Genomic DNA, 25,136 nt, shown 5'->3' with positions numbered 1-25,136 from the left:
GGTTCAGCCCCAGAAGACTCCCCCAAAGCAGAGGGGCAGCTGTCACCCCCCCCCCCCCTTAGAATCTCTTTGGCAAGACGACACGGAAGCAGAGAGGCCCTAGGGCTGATGCAGACCTCCTACAGCCGCAGGCCCCATGGCGGTGGCCACGCCCGGTCTTGTCCATCACAGGACCAAACATCCCCTTGCTCATCTCCACAGAATCCTGAAGTCCCCCCCAAAGCAATCACTTAGCCTGAAACCAGGCAACCTGCCACAAACCAATCTGCAGTTTCCACCGACCTGCCGCTCAGCTATGCTTCTCTCTTTTTTTTTGAAGCTGCTAAAGTCAAGCAGGTGAGGAAGGAGGGAGAGGACCAGGAGGATTCTCTTAGAGTGCCTATGGCAAAACCTGCAGGATCTCTTGTCCAAAATATGTTTTCCCAGTAGATACCACCACTCTTTCCCACCCCAGACCCGCCGAAGTCTCCTCTGGGTTTGAGAACCCCTGTTTAACAGGATCGCTCTTCTGGATGCACCAGAGGCCTGGCCCAAAACAGAATCAATGACTTCTCCAAGAAATCCTGCTGCACCACTAGTGACTCCTAAAACCTGCCGAAGACCAGAGTTCACTGGTCTCTCTCTGTGCTGCATCACCTTTACACTGTGGCAATGCTGTCATGGGAGAAGTCTGTGCACTCTGTCTCCATCTGCTGGAGACAGAGAAATACTGAGGGGACTGCAGCTGCCACTCAGGTTATGGAGCAGCACCTCAAAGTTTTGTTTCTCTGACTGCATTCTCTGGTGGGGAGGCAAAGCCCACTTGTCTGGACTCATCGGGGTATGTTCAGAAATGTGGTTTTACTTTGGGTTAAAATCAAAGGCAACCAGAACACTAAACACAATTGATATTCCAATTATTTCAATTTTCAGCATTCTAAGCAGATGATAGGAGCACTAAATTAGTTAAAAAAAAGTCTTTATTTAAAGTCAGACCTGTACTGTGGACCAGGATAAATTAAAAAGGCACTTTCACGAGATAATTTTGATTTTGCTAAACTAGGATTTGATGAAAATGGCAATAGACAGACTCACCAACTTATTAAGGCTTTCAAGGACAGATGCATCTGCCGAAGAGGACGCCGACCTGGAAAGCTCGTGCTCAATAAACCGAGGAGTCTACAAGTTGCCACCTGCCTCTGGTCATTTCTGCTACCCCAGACTAACACAGATATGGTCTCCCTCTGACGAGGAGAGCCGAGGCTCTGTAAATGATGCCGCAGCAGAGAGAGAACCTGCTTTATATCCTGGCAAGTCCCAGGGAACTTTTTAAAGTCATTCCCATGACTCGGAAGCAGATTTGATTATTAGGTTGATGATGAAGAGAAAATGAGAACACAGCTAGCAATAGCTTTTCCACCTCATTTGCAGCCACCCAACAGCCTCAAGCACGATACTCATTCTCTGCATGCACCATGATCCCTCGAACAAAACCAACGAGTTTTAATTCATTGTAAGCTGTGGCTGCTATAATTTTATTATTATGTGTATTTTACTGTATACTGCTTCGGACAGCTTTAGTTGAGAGCACAGGAAGTGGTTAATAAATAATTTTAAACACATTAATTAAAAAAATCCCTGGCAAGAAACTGCGGCTTTACAAGGCTCCGAGAGACGGAGTTTCTTTTCATTCTGTCTCTTACTACTCTGCGATTACCGACAGCCCCTCCCGTATAGGAGCTCCCTCTCTGGGGACCTATGAAACACGCTCTGCAGCGTAAGCGGCCACGTAACCTTCTGCTGAGACAGACGGCAGGCTTACGTCATCGCTGAGTAGCTCCGTGTAGTGCCTGGGAGTAAAACGATCGACCCAGAGACAGTGAGACGTCGCTTCATCGCCATCCTCCTCCTCCTCGTCTCCTGCAGCCTCCGTGGGCTCCGGCTCGTTTCCAGCCTCTCTAAGTCCATCATCCATGTGGCTGCAACGCATCCATCAGAAACCTCCTGTCAGTAAAGGACCTGCTCACATCATCACTGCCAAATGAGGACCCAGACATGCAAACATTTATACGGTCACAGAAAATCACAGCACATCTGTCCCCTCTGTGCGTGTAAAATTAAGTTTTGGCAAAGTCATTAAAAGAAATAAAGGTGACAGACATGCATCCAGAAGGAAGACCAATGTTTCCTGTTATATAACAGGGCTACACACAAAAAAAAAAATAGAGAGATGAATAGTAGCAATGATTTTATAAAAATAACTATACATATACTTTTATATATTTATAAAATCAGTCCCCATTGACCCCGATCTACCTTGCAGCTGAATCCAGGTCACAGACTATGGAGCTGATCTCACTAGTGGAATAAGCAGAGGGCGTGCAAAGTGCTATAAGTCCTATTAGCAATAAGCCTTGCAATGCTCCAGGACTTGGGGTTCACACTTCACAAGAGCATGGCAGGCCAGATCGACTCTGCCAGGATTTCAGTTTATACAGATGTTCAGTTCAGGACACACTAGAACTCAGTTTTATCTTTGCTCAAGGATTGCCTATTGAGCAGTTCTTGTATCTCAGCTTGCAGAGTGAAATAAAACACACTCAGACCCTGGCAGTTATCCTGTACTTCCGGAAGACGCGGTGAATTTAATCAAGGAAACCTGGCCCGCCATCTAACGTCTTAGAACTTATTTCTTTCTACTGATACTGAACAGCAGCAACTAATCACCAAGATTTGTCTTCTGCCAATTCAGTTTAATTTATTTTTTAGGGAACCTGGTTTTCAGTTTTTATTTTTCTTGGGAATTTCAATGTTATAACAAATAATAATAATGATGTTCACTAATTTTTCTGCTGCGTTTTATAACAAAGATTTTTTTCCACTGGTTTTTTTTTGTTATAACATTAAAATCCCCAGGAAAAATAAAACCTGACAAAGTTCCCCGTTTATGTTGTATTTTCTGTCGGTTTCACTGTCCACATCTTTGGAGAACCTTTTGAAGGATGGGGAGGTAGAGCATAAATGAATTAAAGCAGGAAGTGATGAATTCATTGTAAAGCCCAGTTGGCCACTTTGTGTTACATGGAAACCGATGTGATGTTTTCCTAACGAATGTCGGTGTACAAACATTGCAAATAAATAAATAAATTCTTGAAAGTGCTGCCTGTTGAGCCGCTCCTACCACAAGGACTCTTAAGTAAACCAAGGGCTGTGGCGCTGATCCACATCAGAACGAGATGCAGAGGTTATCCTGCTACATATAAAGTAGGAATGCAACAAAAGCAACTCGGGAGGGAAGTCGGAGATTTTAATCAAATATACACAATATATTATCCCTGTACAAGGTTTATGGATAAGATAAAAAAACGAAAGCAAGAAACAGACAACCTACGTTTTTGAGAAATTAAGCTGATATCGTTATGGCCTCATTTTCAAAAGCATTTACATGCTTAAAAATCGGGTTTTACCCGTGCAAGCGGGCTTTGGAAAATTGCTACAATTGTATGTTACATTTACATGCGAAACTCCTTTGAAAATTCAGCTGTAAGTTTGGAAAAAAAAAACTGTTTGCCATACATTTGGGAGAATTTCAGGCATTAAGGAATCATTTTTTTTAATTTTGGGATTAGAAACCTGTCTTCTTGGTGAAGCACGAGGCCGCCCTCATGAAGCCATGCACTACTAAGAATAGTAATAACCATCAACAATGCAACGATCAACTGCAAGAGCACTCACCTGTTTAAAAACTCGGTCAGCTGCTGTGATTCTTCCAAAATCTGCTTACGACGCTGAAAGAGAGAGATCAGAGGATTCTCTGTAACCTAATGTACACATTCGCCAACTATTCTTCTGCCGGCTTTCTGAAGAATCTCTTTACAATTCAACTTTGGCACTGTAATTTGGTGCAATCAAACCATCTTAACACCACTTGTGACACAAAGCACAGCACCAGTTGATTTACCTAACATGGATGAGTAGGTTTCAGCAATTTGACAAGAAAATAGCCTCCTGCGTGATGCCACCCCTCATAGAATGGTAGACAAATCCAACTTATTGCAGCTGAGCCCTACTACAGATTTGATCACCAAACTACAATGGCTTGTTTTAAATTGACTGCAATCGTTTTGAGACCAAGTTTGATAACATACAGAATATGAAAGGTCTATAAATAAAGTTAAATAGCAGGCAAACGTGCAAATGGAGACATTACTTACCTAATAATTTAGTTTTCCTTAGTGTAGACAGATGGACTCAGGACCAATGGTTTATGTGTTCCCCTGCCAGCAGATGGAGTCAGGTTTCAAAGCCGACATCACCCTAAATACATCCCTGCAGTGACCCCAGCCCCTCAGTATCCTCTTCAAAAGCCACTGTGGACCTGCTAGAGAAAAAAGCTTGATTAAAATTGGATAACCCTAACTGTACTCAACCAAACACGGAACTCCAGTAAGATTACAGATGCCCTGATCTAGGGACTGGATGACTGCTTACTTGAAATCTCTTGGATTCGATATCCACTCCAGGGGTGAATCCTTGGCACAGTTATGGGCAGGATGCTGAGTCCATCTGTCTACACGAAGGAAAACAAAATTATCAGGTAATTTCTCCATTTCCTAGCCAGATGGACTCAGGACCAATGAGATGTACAAAAGCTACTCTCGATCGGGGCAGGAGGCTGCCTGCAGTTCGGTTAACACTGCCCTTGCAAAGGCTGCGTCCTCCAGGGCTTGAGCGTCCAGGCGATAGAGCCTGGAGAAGGTGTGAAGGAGGACCACGTCGCCGCTCGGCAGGTATCGACAGGAGACAGCAGTCTAACTTCCACCCATGAGACTGCCTGAGCCCTAGTGGAATGAGCTTTAACCTGAGAAGGTAATGGCTTTCCTGCCTCCACATAGGCTCCTGTGACCACCTCCTTAATCCAGCGAGCTGTGGTAGCCGGCGAAGCTGATTCGCCTCAATTCCTTCCACCGTGAAGGACAAACAGGCGGCCCACCTTTTGGACCAGTTCTGAAACTTCCAGATACTGCACCAAAAACCTACTGACATTCAAATGACAGAGGAGGTGGTATTTTCACACGTCCTTGTGCTTATCTAGGGATGGCAAAGAAATGGACTGATTCAAATGAAACCCAGAGACTACCTTAGGCAAGCAGCATGGAAAGATACGAAGCTGTAACGCTCCTGGAGTCATCCGGAGGAACGGTTCCCAACATAATACCTGTAAGTTCAGAGATGTGACACGCCGAGCACATAGGCACCAGGAACACCGTTTTCAGAGTTAATAACGCAAGGAAAGGCTGCGTAGTGGCAGAAAGGAAGGCCCTGCCAAAAACCCCAATACTAGATTAAGATTCCACAAGGGAATCTGCCATTGTAGGGGTGGCTGGAGCTGCTTCAGCCCTTTCAGAACACGGGCCAAGTCCGGATGAGCCGAGAGCCGGGTTCCGTTCATTTCACCCCCGAGACAGGAGAAAGCTGCTATCTGGACCTTCAAGGAGTTAAGGGTCAAACCTTTATTCAAGCGTCCTGCAAAAATCCCAGGAACTCCCAGCATCTTCAGGGTCTGGGAAACCAGGGTCGGCAATTCCTCTCTATGGAAAAACCGTAACATGGTCCGACATGATTCTAAACCGGGAAGGGGGGGTGGGGGATTTCCCCATCTTCCAAGGAATCTGGATCCCCCTTCTTCATCTGTGCCATCCGGGTCCCTGCCAGGGATACCCTTGGTGGGTCGAGGCAAGCCTCGGGTTCTGCCAATAGGACTTACCGGCTGATGTTCCGTCCAGACAGGGGCAAGAGAGGTAGCAGACTGTGCCTGTACGAAGGCTTGAAAGCCTGGAAAGAATTCCACCCAAGAGACGGCAGCTAAGTCCACGCCTAGCCCAGGAGGTACTGGGGTAGGTGCCGCAGAATTTCCCTCTCCCTTGGATGACCCAATCCCGGAGTACTTCCAATTAAGGCTGTAGCTGATCCATCGTCTGAATGAGAAGAACCAGGCTTAGCAAACTCCGGGGAGGCCCAACTCTCCTTGGGCTTCCTCGGCGCTGACATAAGCGAGAATCCATGGTCAGGCTGTGCAGCCCTAACTTGAGGATCAGCGCTTATGTTTCTTTGCTTCTGGAGCCACTGGCGACAGTAACCGTGTTCAGACGGCTCATGCTTAAAATTTTATGCGCACAGATTTTGGGTGCACGCATAGCCCTTGCGCCCGGCTTTACTTGTATTCTGTGCCTAATAAGTTGGGCATGTATGACGCGCAGAGCCGACGCACTGAACGTACCGAAGCTCTATGGTGAGTAATACAGGCACAAAAACTCATGCAAGATGGCGCTGCCGCGGCCTACCACGTGTTATACCAACCAAGCCTACAGCGGGGGGTGTCCGCTTAACCCGCTCGGAAACCCACTTCCCTTACTTCAACGGGATCGGGAATGACGTTGGTACGGCGCACGGAGACTGAAGGAAGTCTTACCAAAACTCCAACATCTCTGAATCGGGAGGAAATCCACTTGGTTTTTTTTTTTTGGGGGGGGGGGGGGGGGGGGGGTTTTTACTTACTTGGGCTCAACGCTTACTGGCTGAGTACAGAGACGGCTCCAGCTGTGGGGGGGGGGGGGGGGGGGAGACTGCTTTGGCCATCACCGCCGCGCTCGGCTTCCTGCACTCCCTGCCTTTCAGCTGCTTCAGCAGCAAAATTCACGCCGGGAACCGGCTACCGGACCAAGGGACATCTCTGAGGGATCTCGGAAATCTCAACTGGGGGGGGGGGGACCTTTAGGTATCAGCACAGGAGAGCGGGGCTCAATCTTTTTTCCCAGTTTAAAAGTAGAATTTCTTCTTGCAAAAGGTACAGCAATTCCCACAGAGAAAGCACATCCACATCTGCTGGAGACGGAGAGATACTGAAGGGCTGAGGTCACTGCAGGGGTGAAGCTAGGGTGACATCAGCTTTGAAACCTGGCTCCATCTCCATCTGCTGGCAGGGGAGCATAACCCATTGGTCCTTAGTCCATCTGGCTACACGCTAGGAAACCAGCATTTTGCCCAAGCAAGGGTTGACCTCAACTCAATAAACAAGGAGAGACCAAAAATAACCCAAACCGCCCCAGAACTTTGCACTCTTCCCGTGTACTACTTCCACTGGAAAACCCAACACTTTTGTAACTATCAAAGTTTTAGTTCCAGCTGTTTCTATAACTGGCTGGACTATATTTTAACTAAAAGAGGGCTGAAAAGAAAAAGATGCCATGGAATGAACCCAGTGCTAGGAAGGAATCCTACTGATAAAACCAGCCTTTTGATTCAACTGGTAATAGTCGAGGAGGAAGCAATATAAGAATCACTGGTACCTGATCACCAACTTGCTCCTTCAGGTAAGAAAACGGCACTCCCAGCAAATGAAGTTGATGCTCAGCATTCCAACCAAGGCCTCCAGGTCTGAACAGCTGCAGAGTCACAATGCGACCGATTATCAACACCGCCCATGTATGCCCAACAATTGAAATACATTCATAGCAGCGCTCCAGACAAGGTACCCCATTTACAAAGTCAGATTATGCAAATTCACCTGGTTCAACTGTGTGCAAATTTCATTGTGGAAAGGCAGAGCTCAAGGACTGGAGTTTGCATTCCTGGTGTAGAAATGCATGAGATGACCCTCCAAGGAAATCGGAGAGCGAAGCCTTGTGGTGGCTGTTACGGGGCGTACAACAATAAAAGGAGCCTTTTCTGACTTTGGATTTATTCCGATTATGAAAATTTAGAAAACTCATCATTGTTTTGGGCATCAGATAATGTATTAAAGAAACTTGACAACATGAGAAGTAAATATCTTATTAATTGCAGTTTACATGATGTATATTGTATAAGGAGCTTCTCTCAGAATATTGTCTAGGTATCTTTAAAGGAAAAATAGCAGTAATGTGGTGCATTTCTAAATCCCTGTCTTTCATCTCTACCGTGACACTTACTCCAAGTCATCCTGATGGGCTAAATCAAGGTAAGTGGGGAAAGTAAGGATGCGGAGATGTCTTCTTCCTTTGATCATCTCTTGTCTCCGATGACGCAATATTGACAGCACCTTTTATAACCTCTCACTGCCTTAAAAATGCAGTTGAGAACCTGTGTCCATTGCCTCAGGTACAAAATTAGATTGTTAGCCCTGTAAAGACAGGGAAATACCTCTAGTACCCTGAATGGAATCCACTTTGAAGTGCTGGAAGTGGATTATTAAAAAAAAAATCTAAATAAAATGTCTCTGATTTGATATTTGCTCCAGTCTTCTCTCTCATAAAAGGACTTCATGTACAGGTCCTATATGAACAGGCAAGTTATACGATGCTGCTAGCTATATACTGTCATAGCTATTTTGTAACAAATAGCAACAGAAGTCCATCTGCACTATTTTTAAACAAGTCAATGACTGCATCTTTGATGGAAAACAGCATATTGCATACTATTTCAGATCCCCAATCTCAGCATACTACTGCATTTAAAGAAATGCAGAAACTTCAATAAAAGTCTTCAGCCCTTTTTGTTATTAAACAGTCATTTTCAAGGTTTGCGAGTCAAACAAGAAATGACTCCATTACTCCACATTATTTTGAAATATGGTGTATATATATATATATATATATATAATTAATCACTGGAGGTAAGTTTAAAGGGAGTTACATATATAAATGTTACATTCTATCATGCCAATTTTAAAAAGCCATTTACACACGTAAAGTGCCCTTACATGAGAATATCCTATGACAATTGAACGGTTTATACTGTAGCAATTTTCAAAAGTCCACTTACACAAGTGCATTTACACATTTAAAAGTGTTAAGCATATAAATGCTTTCTAAAATTACCATCACTGTTTCTACTTTATTATTAAATTCTGCATACTAGGCTTGTCTGAGAAACTAGAGGACCAGAGGTCGCCACCACTGGGCTATGTTATTTGCCTCACTGCTTTCTGTATCCCTTTCCAAATGTCAAGTCAACCTACAAATTCCCTTTAGCCAAGACCAGGATTCAGCTTCCTTACAAAGTCCATCATGTTGCAAACTCTTTGATGCAAGGACAGTATATTCATAAGATTCATCTCGTACAATGTTCTGTACACTAACAGTAGTGTATAGATAATAAAAACTTTGTTCAGTTTCACCTCTGCTCGGGATTCCAAGTGATCTTCCTTTAATGCCATGTAGACTCTGCTTCCTTCAGTTGATGTAACATGGACATACTCTTCCAAGACGGGAGGCCGTTTCAGTACACGTTTCCTATCCTCTTCCGTAGGGGTCACCTCCAAGGGCGCCAGGTCGCTTATCTCCAGTGCATCTGAGCTCAAGAATTTTGTACTCCTACCAGTACACATCAGAAGAGCAGCAAAAGAATGACAAGAACAACTCTGGAAAACGTGTCACCATTATCAGTACAACTCTGATCTCCAAGTCGAGAAATAGGAGTTTGACAGTTTCTGAATCTTTACCTGGTGCTTTGCATTTTGGAATTCTGTTCAGGTGGTGGTGGCGAGCTGTTCACATAAGCAAAGTCTAGGATGGGCAAATCATCTACACCAAAATCTAACTTCTTGACAGCTTCGAGTTTTGGTCTCTTGTGCTTTGGAGCTTAAATGAAAAGGAATAATTAGAGATGAAAAACAGATGTCCTGGTGAAAGTAAGAATTGGCATAAGGAGGCTATTAGGATGACAAACTAATATCAGGTCATAAGGAGAGAAAAACTACCCCCATTTTCCCTCTTATAATTCTCCCATGAAGGATAAATTTATGCTTTTCTTCAGGTAACACCTAGGACTACATCCAGGCTCTCTCATGGGGAGTGCAGGATCTGGACCACTAGATGTCCACCCCGTGGACCTCTGGCCCGAGCCAGCTAAAGGATCACCAACCCCCTGGCTCGTCCACTTCAAACAGAGGGGATGGCCCCACCAGGACCTCACAATCCTCTAGGAGGATCCAGAAATTTTGTCTTTTAATCTTAATTTTTTTTCTCTCTCTTCAGACTGCAGGTTTTACACCATCTACCAACTGCTGGAGACAGAGAAATACTGAGGGACAGAAGGTGGCACACTGGGTTATGTACAGGGTCAGTGAGACTCTCTCTGTCTCCATCTGCTGGCAGGGAAGCAAAACCCAGGAGTTTTGACTGATCTGGGTACATACAGGGAATTTATGCTTTTCTTCAGGTAACACTCAGGAATCTCAAAATAGTCTATTTTTCAGCAATTATCTCTGATAGTTTTATTCCTTTAAATAAAATATTCATATACATATTTATATTTGTGTGTGTGTGTGTGGCCGGGGGGTGGGGGAGGGGGTTCAGCTTTTTGCCTTTGCCTTCTGACTCTATACAACCACCTGGGGCAATAGCCCTCCCTGCTGGCAAAGGAGTGAAAGGACTTTCAGAACTCCCCCGTCCTATCCTGGATCCAAAATAAACAATGCACATGTGCTAAGGTTCACTATAAGAACACCCCTCCTGCCATGCAAGACTGATTTCCAAAATAAAGGAGAAAAAACAGATAATGTTTCACAACTGAGTAATGAAAAGCAGACTTATCCTTGCATCTTTCCTGAAGGTCAGATATTGAATCATGGCTGTGATGCGCAAGTTTTGCGTACATTTCAGTTTGCATGGCTATTTTCACAGGAGTCAGTACGCTGGCCCCAGTGCACCTGTATAAATCCACTATCCTGTAATGTACTGATTACAGATAACTGCTGCTTTATTCCACCTAGGGGACGGAATGCACCAGTGAATACAAATCAATTTAAAATATTATCAATTTAAGAGTGCACTCCAGAACATGCTAAGTGAAGGTTTACTATCAAAGCAGCTGTCCAAGAACTCTTCCCCTGGATACCGGAGAATACTGGCATTGCATTTCTTGGTATTAACATCCTTACTGAGCTCTGTAAATTTGGTATGGTTATCAGAGCTTGATGTCTGTTGAGTCTTGCGATTTACACTGGCAGAGCTCCACACATCCCCAGCTGCGATTGCTTCTTCAAAGCTACGCTTGTTTCGGAACTGTGATGTTTTTGGCTTTGTTGTCTGTGGTCCCTCATCTGTGAAAGGCACATTTAGAATCAATTTATTAAAAACAAAAACAGATGCTTCATACTACAATAATTAGGGAGCCACAAAAGGCACAAGCCTGGGTCTATCCACATCTTACAGTGAACTTTAAACATAAAAGCTGGGAACTACACTAAATGTAAACAATTATAACAGTAAAAAAAAATTATGACAGACATACACAAGGAACAGAATTTAGAGGCACAAGATTACCAATACAATGAACAAAAGTCCACATTAGAGTGCGAGGAACTGCAGTTACCACCTTATGAGACTAGGGAAGTGGGCATCTAAGCAGTAGATGAAATGTAATGTTGATATGTGCAAAGCGATGCACATAGGGAAAAATAATCTCAACTGTATGTGCACAATCCTGGGTTCCATATTAGAAAAACTAAAAAGTCATGGGATAGGAGGTGATGTCCTTTGTGGATTACAAACTGGTTAAAAGACAGGCAACAGAGAGTAGGATTAAATGGTCAATTTTCTCAGTGGAAAAAGGAAAATGAATGCACATTGCTATTTATTTATTTTATTTATAGTATTTCTAGACCGATAGTTCCTGTATAGAATACATATCACCCCGGTTTACAAGGAACTCAAACTGTCGCTTCATTTAGCGGTTTACATTAAACGGGTTTACATTGCAACAGGTTATAACAAATTTACAATATAGAATGCAATCGCTAAACAAGATAAAAGGAACAATGAACAGTTAAAATAGATAAATAAACAGTTAAAAATAATAGTTGTAATAACATGTGAGATAATGAATGATATAATTGTATGAGTATATACAGTGCTATTGGGCACTTCCCCATATGTCATCACAGGGTACGTTTTCAAAACTGGGGACAGTAACTTTTAAACAACTGTGCGGGAGTACATGTAGACGTGTATGGTGGCTCGTGTGAACGGACATGACCATTTTATGGCATGTGCACAAATGCTGGCTCTACCATGTTAAGTGGAAGGATTCTAGATACACGTGTCAAAGCAGTTACCAGTTTCCCCAGTCCGTTCCCAGTCCACCCAGGTAAAGGCTCCTGACTTCCTAACCCTATAGCTTCCTTTTTACCCTATAGCTCCTACTCTTCAAACCCCACTGACTAACCCTGATTTTTTTTTTGTTTTAAAACTTACATGTCATCTATAGCAGAAGTAAAGTTATGCAGTAGGGGACCCTGGCACATGCTTGTACGTGTAAATACGTATACGCATACTGCAGGTTACAGACCCAGAACGCCCATGTCCCATTCAAACTTCACCCATGCCCTACCCTTTTTTACTTCCCGATTTGTGCCTGTACCGAGATACATACATACTCACGCGCTTTTTAAAATCCACATGGCATGTATCTCCAGGCTTTGGCGCGCATTGGGCTTTTAAAATCTAATTGGGTGTAACTTGCATAACTCAACAGTATGTGCCTAAATGAGTTATCTTCTGTCTAAAAATACATGCAAACTCATAATTTCCACAAACTTGGTCACACAGATGGGAATGTCCTACCTGCATGCCTCACTTAAATTTTCAAAGTTATACAAGCAAACAGCATTCCATTTACAGCTCATTTTGTAACTCTAAACTTCACTGTGCATTTAACTATATAGCACCATTTGCACATTCTAGTTATACAGCTATCTCGTGTTTAAAAATCTGGTTGTGTGTTTGAAATTATGCACGTAACACTGCAATCCAGTGCACTACTGAAAATGTAACCGCGATGCACTAGCTTTGAAGAATTGAACTCCTCCATCAGATCTGCGCAGAAACTTCTGATATATCATTGGCAATGTGAAATGCATTAAATAGATCATTAGATCAATATGAAATGCAGTTCTATGAACAGTAAGAAAAGAAATGTACATTGTGTAATAGGGAGAAGAAAAGTCAGCACTTCTGGCACTGCATTATATGAAATGGATTGTCATAGCACTGTACAAAGGTCTTATCCATTTCCCCAAACGGCTCCAGATTCCGCCATTAATTCGGTAATGAATCCCTTTCATCACTGGGGAAGGATTTCAGTTTGCTGGGAGCATCCCTGCCAAAAGGCCCCGCCGTCGCTCACCTTCCAGCTCCGCCAACACCTCCAGCTCCGCCGCAAACTGGCTCTCAAAGTCATCCTCCACGCCGTACAGCTCCCCGTACTCGTCCATGGCGCGCGCGCGCGAGTCGCTCCGGGCGCCCGCTGAGTTCCGATTCCGAAAAGCCCGCGCCAAAACAGCACGCTCCGTCACTTCCGGGTAAGCCTTGAACTGGACGCCACACCTGCTCCGCCCCAAGCTCCCCATTGGTGCTCGTGGGCGCCGGATGACGTGCGCTAAAGCGTCGCGATTGGTCGGCGGCGTCCTCGCTCGGATCTCGCCGTGTTGTTTTTCCGGTCTCGTGCTGGATATGGTCCTGCTGGAGAAGAAGTTAAGATGCGCGCGCCGCTGCTAGTTCGTTGCGCAGTATGTAAATACAGCGCGCGCCGCCCCCTGCCATGCTTTCAGCTTGCGGAACAGCGTGTAATGCAGCGCGCGCCGTCCCATGCAGGGTTAGTGCAGGCCGCGTAATGCAACGCTCGCTATCCGGGCATAGAAAAGGCCGAATGTATTAAGGGTTTGAGCTTCATTTAATAAGGGATAAATAAAACTTTTGAAAATCGGGCAAAAGAGGTACACTCACGTCGCATTATGCATGGTGCAGCGTGCACCGCCTCATAACATCACTTCCTGTGTAATGGTGGTGTATGGCGCAGAGTGCAGCACACAGCTAGCGTGACTGAAAAATAAGTTCCCAAACTGGATGAAAGTAGATAGGCAATTTAATAAATTAAAAATATAGACTTTACCATATGATAAGGAATTGTTGGCACCCCCAAATGCAGCATGTGCCAGCCTGGGTAATGATAGTGCATTGTGTAATGCATACAGCAGTAGCACCCAATATAGTAAAAGTACCTCGATGGATAGTGCAGCATATCCCACCCCATGCAACGCTGGTGCGCTGTGTAGTGTGTAATAATGCACCACTCCATGCAATGTTAGTACTTTCTGCAGTGTATAATGGAGCATGTGCCTCCTGCAAGATAAGACCTTTGTACAGTGCTATGACAATCCATTTCATATAATGCAGTACCAGAAGTGCTGACTTTTCTTCTCCGTATTACACAATGTACATTTCTTTTTTTACTGTTCATGGAACTGCTTTTCACATTGATCTAATGATCTATTTAATGCATTTCACATTGCTAATGATATATCAGAAGTATGCACTTTTACAGTATGAATGTTTTTATATATTTATTTATTTTATTTATTTATTGTTTTTGTTATACCGAGTTTCATGACAGGCATCACATCAACCCGGTTTACAATTAACAGAGTGTGTAAAGCATAACATAACTTAAAACAATGTTCTCAATAAGAACCTTGAACTTTAAATACAGTGAATAAATACAGTGAATCAAATAAAGGATGTGAGAAAGTTACAAAAAATCAGGGAAATCAACTTGGAACTGGAAAAGGGGAGAGATTGTACAGAGCAATATTTACATTTTGGCCTATTAATGTAATAGAGTAGCAAAGTGATTAAATATGAATATGTGAGTAACTGTGGCGGTGCATCACTATGAGACGGTACATAAATAACCAGATGCATAAATACGATAATGGTATGATAAAAGCTCAGAAGGTATTGATGAGTGTCAATTTAAGGTTGGTTGATTTGTATTAGGTCCAGTTATAGAATAAGAGTTTGTGCTATTTAATGGAGGTTTTATTCAATGTTTGGAAATGCTTTTTTGAAAAGCCAGGTTTTTAGTCTTTTCCTAAATGTTAGAGAGCATGGCTCCTGTCTCAAATCAGGTGGGATAGAGTTCCAGAGAGTTGGACCTGCTGAAGAGAAGGCTCTAAGACTCAATGATTTATGTTGGTAGGTTTTGGCCTTTGGAATTTGGAGTGACTCTTTGTAGTATTCCCTGATGGGTCTGGCGGAAGTGTATTTTTTAAGAGGTATTTGTAGGTCGAGGTGCGTGTTTTGGTTGATAGTTTTGTATATGATGTTGATGGTTTTGTACATGATTCTATAGTGGATCGGTAGCCAGTGGAGGTTTTTGAGGATAGGTGAGATGTGGTCCATTTTCCTGGAGTTTGTAAGGACTCTGGCTGCAGAGTTCTGAACCATTTGTAGCGGTTTGGTATAGGAAGCTGGGAGGCCTAGTAGTAATGAGTTGCAGTAATCTAATTTGGAAAAGATTATTGCTTGTAGTATTGTTCTAAAGTCCTGGGCGGGGAAAAGTGGTTTGATTCTTTTCAGAATATGTAATTTGTAGAAGCAGTCCTTTGTGGTTTGGTTAATGAATGGTTTGAGGTTGAGTCGATTGCCCAAGATGGCTCCTAAATCTCTTACGTGGGCTGTTTGAAGGAGTGTGGGTGGTTTTGGGAGTGTATTATTGTTTTCCGGTGATATGAGCAGGAATTCTGTTTTAGAAGCATTAAGTACAAGGTTTAGACTGGTGAGGAGGAGTTTAATTTCTGATAAGCAACTGTCCCAATATTCCATTGTTTTTGATATAGATTCTTCTATGGGAATCACGATCTGTACGTCGTCAGCGAAAAGGAAGTGTTTCAGGCTTAGTTTTGTAAGAAGTTGACATAGTGGTAGGAGGTAGACATTGAATAGTGTGGGTGAAAGTGATGAACCCTGCGGCACCCCTCTATTGGAATGGTGGTATTGGGATTCTTTATTGTGAATTTTGACTCTATATCCTCTATTTTCTAGAAATGTTTTGAACCAGTTAAGTGTGGCACCTGTTAAACCAATGTTTGCCAGCTGTTTTAGAAGGAGGGCGTGGTTGACGGTGTCGTAGGCCGCCGAAAAGTCAAGAAGAATTAGTAAATATGCTTGGCCTTTATCAATTCCAGAAAGGAGGAAGTCCATGAGTGAGAGTAGTAGCGTTTCAGTGCTTGCGGCTTTGCGAAAACCATATTGGTTAGGGGACAGAATACTGTGGTCCTCTAGGTAGTTGGACAATTGGGTGTTTACCAATTTTTCCATGATTTTCGCTATGAATGGGAGGTTGGAAATAGGGCGGAAGTTGTTGGGATCACATGCATTTAGATTTGGTTTTTTTAACAGTGGCTTGATTGAGGCAGTTTTTAGGTCTTCCGGGTAAATACTAGGGATGTGAATCGTTTTAGGACGATTAAAATTATCGTCCGATAATTTTAATATCGTCTTAAACCGTTATGGAACACAATACAATAGAGATTCTAACGATTTATCGTTATAAATCGTTAGAATCGTGAGCCGGCACACTAAAACCCCCTAAAACCCACCCCCGACCCTTTAAATTAAATCCCCCACCCTCCCGAACCCCCCCCCAAATGACTTAAATAACCTGCGGGTCCAGCGGCGGTCCGGAACGGCAGCGGTCCGGAACGGGCTCCTGCTACTGAATCTTGTTGTCTTCGGCCGGCGCCATTTTCCAAAATGGCGCCGAAAAATGGCGGCGGCCATAGACGAACACGATTGGACGGCAGGAGGTCCTTCCGGATCCCCGCTGGACTTTTGGCAAGTCTTGTGGGGGTCAGAAGGCCCCCCCCAAGCTGGCCAAAAGTTCCTGGAGGTCCAGCGGGGGTCAGGGAGCGATTTCCCGCCGCGAATCGTTTTCGTACGGAAAATGGCGCCAGCAGGAGATCGACTGCAGGAGGTTGTTCAGCAAGGGTTCCGGCACCTCGCTGAACGACCTCCTGCAGTCGATCTCCTGCCGGCGCCATTTTCCGTACGAAAACGATTCGCGGCGGGAAATCGCTCCCTGACCCCCGCTGGACCTCCAGGAACTTTTGGCCAGCTTGGGGGGGGCCTTCTGACCCCCACAAGACTTGCCAAAAGTCCAGCGGGGATCCGGAAGGACCTCCTGCCGTCCAATCGTGTTCGTCTATGGCCGCCGCCATTTTTCGGCGCCATTTTGGAAAATGGCGCCGGCCGAAGACAACAAGATTCAGTAGCAGGAGCCCGTTCCGGACCGCTGCCGTTCCGGACCGCCGCTGGACCCGCAGGTTATTTAAGTCATTTGGGGGGGGGGTTCGGGAGGGTGGGGGATTTAATTTAAAGGGTCGGGGGTGGGTTTTAGGGGGTTTTAGTGTGCCGGCTCACGATTCTAACGATTTATAACGATAAATCGTTAGAATCTCTATTGTATTGTGTTCCATAACGGTTTAAGACGATATTAAAATTATCGGACGATAATTTTAATCGTCCTAAAACGATTCACATCCCTAGTATTTACCCGGAAGACCTAAAAACTGCCTCAATCAAGCCACTGTTAAAAAAACCAAATCTAAATGCATGTGATCCCAACAACTTCCGCCCTATTTCCAACCTCCCATTCATAGCGAAAATCATGGAAAAATTGGTAAACACCCAATTGTCCAACTACCTAGAGGACCACAGTATTCTGTCCCCTAACCAATATGGTTTTCGCAAAGCCGCAAGCACTGAAACGCTACTACTCTCACTCATGGACTTCCTCCTTTCTGGAATTGATAAAGGCCAAGCATATTTACTAATTCTTCTTGACTTTTCGGCGGCCTACGACACCGTCAACCACGCCCTCCTTCTAAAACAGCTGGCAAACATTGGTTTAACAGGTGCCACACTTAACTGGTTCAAAACATTTCTAGAAAATAGAGGATATAGAGTCAAAATTCACAATAAAGAATCCCAATACCACCATTCCAATAGAGGGGTGCCGCAGGGTTCATCACTTTCACCCACACTATTCAATGTCTACCTCCTACCACTATGTCAACTTCTTACAAAACTAAGCCTGAAACACTTCCTTTTCGCTGACGACGTACAGATCGTGATTCCCATAGAAGAATCTATATCAAAAACAATGGAATATTGGGACAGTTGCTTATCAGAAATTAAACTCCTCCTCACCAGTCTAAACCTTGTACTTAATGCTTCTAAAACAGAATTCGAAGTCAATAAGCTGAATCTCTTTGTTTTGGGGAAAGTATGTGTTATCTGGAGAAGTGGTGTTTGGAGTCAGCTGATTAAGGAGATCCGATATTTTTTTGTTGAAATGAAGAGCCAGTGAAGGCTGTACTTGAGACCTACCTACCAGGTACTGCATGATCTGAATGGAGAATTCCAAGCACCCCATATTTTTCATGTAATGACTTTCTAATAAAACCCACCAGGATGTGGACAGGCCTTTTTAAATGCTTCAAAATCTATTACTGTTGCAAGTTCTTACGTTGAGGTGGGTGCTAGGAGAAGTTAGTTTCCTTTCTTATTTTGAACTATATAAATTGTTTCCACAGGTCCTTTAATAATCACTGGAATGGCTCACAGATGTTGGCAGGGGTTTCTCCACTAGATGGGGTGATGATCTATTTGTATCGCTGCTTTCCAAAGGTTTGCTGCAATGGAGCCGGGCAGCCTTGAGAACCTCTCCATCCTGTACCAGAGCTCAGACTTCATCATTGTGAACAAACACTGGGACATCCGCATTGACAGCAAGATGTGGTATGAAAAGCTAACAGTTCAGAGCCAGCTGAAGCACAGGTTCCCGGAGCTGGCAGACCCAGACACTTACTACGGCTTCAGGTGAGGGGGTGAGAGAGTGGAACAGTACGGCTGCTCTCCTTTTCGCTGTTGTGCTCCCAATGGACCAAAATAAAACGCTTTGCATTGTTGACGGACAAAGATGCAGATCTGAGGGAAAAAGAAAATAGGGAATGGCTGGCAGGAAACCTGGTGGCATGGACATGTGGACGGATATAGAGACAGGATGCAGCAGACCTGATAACAAAAGTTCCTTGATCCCAGAAGTAGAGAGTGAGGGAGAGAGAAGAAAGCCCCCCAGGCCACACCTCTCACTCACACTCATGCTCTTCTGTTTTGCAGGTTTTGCCACCAGTTGGATTTCTCCACCAGCGGCGCACTGTGTGTCGCTCTGAATAAAGCAGCTGCTGGCAGAGCGTACAAGTGCTTCACCCAGCGACTAGTAACTAAAGCCTACCTTGCTCTGGTACTCACCCCCTTCTGTAACTTCAGTAGCCAAGACAGACACAATCAGCTCATTCCACTTGTAAGCTAGGCCGGTGCTAGGCGGGTGTAATGTAGCATAACATGCACCTTACTAAGGTCTAAAAGACTGTACACTGTAAGGGCATTATAAGTGCTGTAAAACATCAGCACAGGCTTTGGAGGAAGGTGCATGGAGCCCAACATCCTGTCTCCAGCAGTGGCCAGTTCAGACCTTTAGCCTGCACTCTCCAGAGTTAACCCAGATCCCTCAATCACTTCCTATATGCCTAGAAATTGTTTTATTCTGACTTTCACTTATCTAAGGCAGAAGTAAAGTTGCGCTGAAATGGACCTGGACGCGTGCCCAGGCGCATAGCTACATGCAGGTGTATCTCTTGGCCCCGCCCTGGAATGCCCATGCTCCGCCCACATTCTGCCCCTTTTTTCCCAATGCAAGATATTTGTACGTTGGCATTTGTGCACATATGTGGGTGGCTTATATAATCAGGTGGCTGCAAATAAGTGATACATGAGGGTGCATCTCCCAGTTTTGGCACACTCCCAGCTTTTAAAATTCACCTTTAAATTAGAGACAACCTTTAGTAAATAGGCCCCTAAGTTTGTACCTGAGGCTGATAACCAGGGATAAGCAGTGGCTTTCCTCAAGCCTCCCTGGCTAATAATGTTTTATAGACTTTTCCTCCAGGAACTTATCCCTTTTTAAACTCAGCTATGCCCACTGCTTTCACCACATCCTCTGGCAACGAATTCTACCGTTTAATTGTGTGGTGGATTAAAAAATGCTTTCTCTAATTTGTTTTAAATGTGCTACCTATTAGCTTCATGGAGTGTGTCCTAGTCCTATTGGAAAGGATAAATAACCGTTTCCTATTTACTCATTCCACACCAGTCATGATTTTATAGGCCTCCGTCATATCTCCTCTCAGAGCTCTAAACTCTGTAGCCTGTCATCAAGGGGAGCCATTCTATCCCCTTTATCATTTTGGTGTCCTTCTCCATAACTTTTCTGTGTCTGCTATATCTTTTATGAGATGCAGCGACCAGAACTGCATACAGTGCTCAAGCTGCAGTCGCACCGTGGATCGATACTAAGGAATTACAGTGGCCTTTGTTTTATTCTCCATTCCTTTCCTAATATTTCCTAACACTGAGGATGATTCACTAAGGCTTTACTCCCATCCTCTGTCTATGGGAGAAAAGCTTGGTGAATCAGGCCTAACATTTTTACCTTTTTGATTGCTGCTGCGCACTGAGCTGAGGATTTCAATGAATGGTCCAAAACGACTCCAAGATCCTTTTCCTGGGTGGTGATACCCAACATGGAAGCCAGCGCTGTGCACCTAGAGTTTGCATTATGCTTCCCTATAGGCAGCACTTTGCACTTGTCCACATTAAATTTCATCTGCCATTTAAACACCCAATTCCCCCCCGTTCACAAGGTCCTCACAGTCAGCGTTGAAAGGTTTTGAGTCTCCTCACTCACTGGTCGCACCACAGACCCTTTCCCACTTCAGGCAATGAATACATGGTGTGATTCCTTTCTGCAGGTTCGGGGGAGTGTGAGTGAAAACCGAATAACGATTAATTACGCCATCGGGAGAAACACCCAGGAAGGGCTGACCCACATGATGTGTACGGAAGGAACGGAAGGTACTGCCCCTGTCTGCACTTCACGCCAGGAGGAGCTGGCTCTCGCTGCACGTACCCTGCTCAAAGGGGCGCTGACCTTGTGTTCTTACAGATCAGATTTCCAGGAGGTTTGCAGGAGAAAAGAAACTACTCCCGGTGCAGGCAGTGCCCAGGAGCTGAGCCATCTGAAAGGGAGCAAGAAAGGTCAAGGAGGGGTGTATCAAGAGAAAGTCCAGCTGGGATCAAGAGAAAAGAAGGACTTAGGCCTGAGAAACGGCAGCTTTCCTCCCGTCCGCTTGCCTTGATGCTCCAGACCCCGAATGCTAGAACAGTTTGCTCCTTTCACACATGTTTCGTGTGGGGACAGAGTACATTATTAGCACAGGGGATACCAGATATCTGACACCGAGGCTGCTCCCTTGGTGTGTGTGAATATGTGCACGCGTGTGTGTCCGTGTGTATATTTTGCACACACGTTTTAATGTGCTCACGTTTGATGAGAAGCACGAGTGTAGGGCAGCGATGGTGGAATGCTGTAAAGCTAGGGCTGAGAGGGACCTTGAGTGTGTCCTGGATCCATTGGACACAGATCACCCCAGGCAGATGCTGCTTCCGAGCAGGATTTGCAGACTAGGAGCGGCCCAGCCTGTACCCTGTGTGCTCAGCTCTCTGTATTAGAAGGAGATCCTGACGGGCACCTTCTTTTGATGTTCCCCGAGCTTTCTGGGCCTGTGAGTTGTGAAATGTACTTGAATATTCAGACTCTGCCCTGCGAGTGAGCGGTGCTGTGGTTGCTGCCTCAGTGGCCCTCCTGACTCTGGGTTGTTGGTTTCAGTGACAAATTTCTTTGCCGTTTATTCTTTTCACCTGTAGGCTGTGAAAATGCAAAACCCTGTCAGACGGAGCTTCTAGTCCTCCAGCACGGACTGTACAGTGGAGAGCCAGTGAGCAAAGTACTGCTGCAGCCCCTCACAGGTGGGTTTCTCATCACCAGTACAAGACAAAGCAGAGGGCAGCAGGGCCCAGTCTGAGGCGTTTGCTCAGGATTGTCTGGGGGTGAGATTTGAACTTGGCTCTCATGGTTTCATAGATTTGTGCTCTAATCTCTTAAAATTTGCTGCCGGCTCCATGCATTGTATTTGTGCTCGTGGGGCCAGAAATTAACTAAACCATACGCAGCAGCATGATGAAACACAAAAGCAATGATAGCAGTCAGGAGGTGGCGGAGAATGCAAGTTCAAATAAGTGAAAAAATGAAAATAAAAACCTTCCAGGGTGAGCGTGGAATCTGGAGAGTCCCATGGGAGCTAGTGAGTGTGCCGCCGGCTGCACGGAGGGGTCGTATGGTGATGGGAATGGGGGCGGGGAGTCTGTCAGCTGGGATATTTCATAAAAAGTTAAAACATTTGAGCCTGGGACGTTGGGGGAGGCAGCAGCAGAGACTCAGTACAGGAGGAGGCAGAAGCAGAGACTCAGTACAGGGGGAGGCAGAAGCAGAGACTCAGTACAGGGGGAGGCAGAAGCAGGGGCTCAGTACAGGGGAAAGCAGTAAATGTCTTGTGCTGAACTCAGCGCACCTCCACCTTTGGTTCTGTTGGCAGGGCGGACTCACCAGCTGCGGGTGCACTGTGCTGCCATCGGGCATCCCATTGTGGGAGACTTCACCTATAGCTTTAAGAAGGACAGCGGGCCATACAGGATGATGCTCCATGCCTATGCCCTGCGCATCCCTACAGACACAGAGCTGATCGAGGTGACTGCGCCGGACCCCTTCGTCAGCACCGTGGATAAGGACTGGAGCCCTCAGCGCAGTGTGTGCGAGCTGGACTCAGCGGTCCAGGAACTGAAGACCAGGGGGACTGGGCCAGAGAAGGAGAGGCAGGCGCAGGCCCTGCTGGAGAGGGGCATGGAGGGCACAGGCACGGAAGGAGCAGGTGCAGAGACGGAGGAGCAGCGGGCACTGTGTAAGCAGTGGTTAGCGGAGTGGGCACCGGAATGAGCTGTTGCTTCTTCCTTCCTGTTTCAGTTTCTACCACCATGCCATGACCTCTCTTGTTACAGATGTGTCACTGGAGGGGGTCCTTTCAGTTATTGTTTTTTCTTTAAAGTCTTAATGATGAAGACTTTGCTTACTTTAGGGCAAAACCTGAATTTTAAAACATTCCATTCCTCAAAAATAAAACCTGCCGAACGTGTTTCTCCCAGTGACAGCGTGAAGAGGATGCATGCAGAGCTGGGAATAGTGCGTCGGGCATCGTGCACTGGCTGGCAGTACAGCCTTCTCAGCAGCAGGTGGCGACCTTGACCGGCTTTCTCCACAGGCACCGTGAAGTCTCAGGACGTGGGACCACCGGCGGCCAGGATTATGGACTGGAACAGAACCAAGGCGAGCCACAGCTCTGCTTACACGGTGAATTTAGTGACAGCATTAAAGTTGTATGAATATGATTTTGTAGTTCCTCTAGTAATAAATTCTGCAAAAAAAAAAAGATATTACGAGCAAAATCTTGCACAGAAAGCACCGCGGGTCTTCCCCCCTGCGGATTGAACGTGCAGGTCGGGCAAAAGTCTCGCAGTGCATTCTGCACAAGATTGAGGAGTGATTTTTGTCTCGTGAGGTTTGTCCCTTCCAGAAGTTGCAGGAACCAGAGATGAGTTGTGTCAGTCCTGTGCCACCTGACCTGCAGACGTTTGGTGGCCCAGAAATCAAACCCGGTCCATAATGTGCCGTAATTTGCATGTTCCATGTCAGACCCTGCCGTACATCCACATCAGACAGAGGTGCTGATTGTTCACAAGTCGCCTGGATCAGCGCAGTCTAAGTAGGAGTCCAGGACCTCTGTTCTCAGACTTTTCCCCTCTGCTCTGTGCCTGTACAAAATGCTTTTGAAAGAAGGACCCTGTCCATGGCGTCTGAGTTTGGACTTCTGTAATCCGTCAGTGGTATTTATGTATTTGTTGTACAGTGTAACACTGCTTGGCTTAGGGAACGCAGTTGCCTATGCTGTGATGTGTTGTAGCAGCATGTGGCTGTCTTTATGATATTTTGTACATCTGGAGTTAATGCTTGTTCCTGTTTTTGTGTATTTGTGAACAATGATGAATTAAACATGCAACAGCCACAGCCTTATCATTGTTATCCACCGAGATCTGTGGATTGCTGGAATACAAGATTTTTTAACTAAATAAATAAATACATGTGTACCTGTGACTTTGTTTGTTACGTTGGTTCCACATTTTCATGTTGGTAGATTATGTGGTCCCTTGTGACCGAGAAAAGTTAAAAACGGGTAAAATTTGGGAAAAGGTAAGGTAAAAAAACAACTTTTAAAAACCTTGCAGATCAGTTTGTGGGGCACAGTTTTGCAGTTTCTCGTCCTTGGCCAAAGCTTTCATTTCCAAAAGCTTGTGGAAGGGAAAATTATTCCACATTGAAAAATCTTGCCAATGAAAACTTCCGGTGTTTGGCATTTTATCCTGCTCCCCAGGGACATTGCTGCGGTGAGCGCCTGCAGCTGGCTTCAGACAGCCCAGCATGCTTCTGGCTGCCATTCACCTATCCCCACTCACCCCATGTGTTTAGGACAAGATTTGGGAGCTCGAAAGATGATGATTATCATGAGTGACGTTTATATTAAATCAGTGACGTTTTGACTCCAAGAGAAGAGAGTGAATGGTTGGCTTTCTAAGGCCATGGATGAGAGAGTCCTGCTGCATGTGTGCTTGAGAGACGAATTTGGAGAACGCGGAAGTGCATTTCCCCCCTGTGGAGAGCCAAATGCATTAGAGAACATTCTGTATCCAGCTTTATGCAAACATTGAATAAAAACACCAAATGTAACATTGCACTAGGTCCTTGATTTTGAATAGAATTTGAGAGCATTTCTGCGGTCCGATTCGGATGAAAAGGTTTGGTTTCCTGTAACATGATTGGCTTAGCATTTGGGGCATCTTGTGAAGGTGTATGACTGTGTCCTCCCCCTTTCCTTCAGGCCTGTCCTGCTACTGAAAGCCAGCTTGCTTAGGTCGGTGGATACTGCATCAGCCTGTTCTGGTGACGCGCTCACTTCATGTTATTCTGTGACGGTCACATTCCTTAGCTCGGCGTCGCAGCCACTCCCCAGTCACTGGAATGTCTGGGATGAAAGCCCAACCCTGCTTTCTTCTTTACCTTCAGCTATCCTCCCCCTCAGCATTGTCCTTTTTTATGCCTAATGGGGTCTTCATGCCTATAATCACAGATTCCTGAAGGAAACACCGGGGCCAAGAGTGGAAGACCTGGCTGTGCTTTCTGACGGGAATTCAGTGAAACACTCAGATTAAAGACTGTTGGGCTGCACTCTCTCCTCCCTGGGGGCGTTTAGCAAAGTTTTGCTGCCATGA

General features: G+C 45.2%; 2 protein-coding genes across 7 annotated transcripts in view; one reads left to right on the top strand and one right to left on the bottom strand.

Moving 5' to 3' along the window:
* The window catches only part of CHTF18 (chromosome transmission fidelity factor 18), a 45,291-nt gene extending 31,916 nt beyond the window's left edge, over positions 1 to 13,375 (bottom strand). The window contains exons 1-7 of the mRNA XM_029576042.1: positions 13,147 to 13,375; positions 10,901 to 11,062; positions 9,461 to 9,599; positions 9,137 to 9,332; positions 7,329 to 7,424; positions 3,715 to 3,767; positions 1,802 to 1,958 (exon numbers count right to left, since the gene is read on the bottom strand). Of these exons, the coding sequence (XP_029431902.1) occupies positions 1,802 to 1,958; positions 3,715 to 3,767; positions 7,329 to 7,424; positions 9,137 to 9,332; positions 9,461 to 9,599; positions 10,901 to 11,062; positions 13,147 to 13,369 (1,026 nt within the window). The 5' untranslated portion in view covers positions 13,370 to 13,375. The remainder of the gene's footprint in view (positions 1 to 1,801; positions 1,959 to 3,714; positions 3,768 to 7,328; positions 7,425 to 9,136; positions 9,333 to 9,460; positions 9,600 to 10,900; positions 11,063 to 13,146) is intronic.
* Positions 13,376 to 13,398: 23 nt separating this feature from the next.
* RPUSD1 (RNA pseudouridine synthase domain containing 1) lies at positions 13,399 to 23,957 on the top strand. 6 transcript variants are annotated; one of them, XM_029576047.1, is made up of 6 exons: positions 13,399 to 13,492; positions 18,395 to 18,680; positions 18,981 to 19,104; positions 20,672 to 20,774; positions 21,627 to 21,728; positions 22,355 to 23,957. In XM_029576047.1, exons 2-6 carry the CDS (start codon positions 18,499 to 18,501, stop codon positions 22,750 to 22,752), a joined length of 909 nt encoding a protein of 302 aa, XP_029431907.1. In that variant the 5' UTR covers positions 13,399 to 13,492; positions 18,395 to 18,498; the 3' UTR covers positions 22,753 to 23,957. The 6 variants fall into 6 exon arrangements, with proteins under 6 accessions (XP_029431907.1, XP_029431908.1, XP_029431905.1 ...); XM_029576048.1 differs by having other exon boundaries at positions 13,411 to 13,528; positions 18,489 to 18,680; XM_029576045.1 differs by having other exon boundaries at positions 13,426 to 13,528.
* The last annotated feature ends 1,179 nt before the right edge of the window (positions 23,958 to 25,136 follow it).

This window comes from Rhinatrema bivittatum, chromosome 14 (assembly GCF_901001135.1).
Source record: "Rhinatrema bivittatum chromosome 14, aRhiBiv1.1, whole genome shotgun sequence".
Taxonomy (NCBI): domain Eukaryota; kingdom Metazoa; phylum Chordata; class Amphibia; order Gymnophiona; family Rhinatrematidae; genus Rhinatrema; species Rhinatrema bivittatum.
The sequence above is the reverse complement of the archived record's forward strand: the minus strand, read 5'-3'. Positions and strand labels throughout refer to the sequence as shown.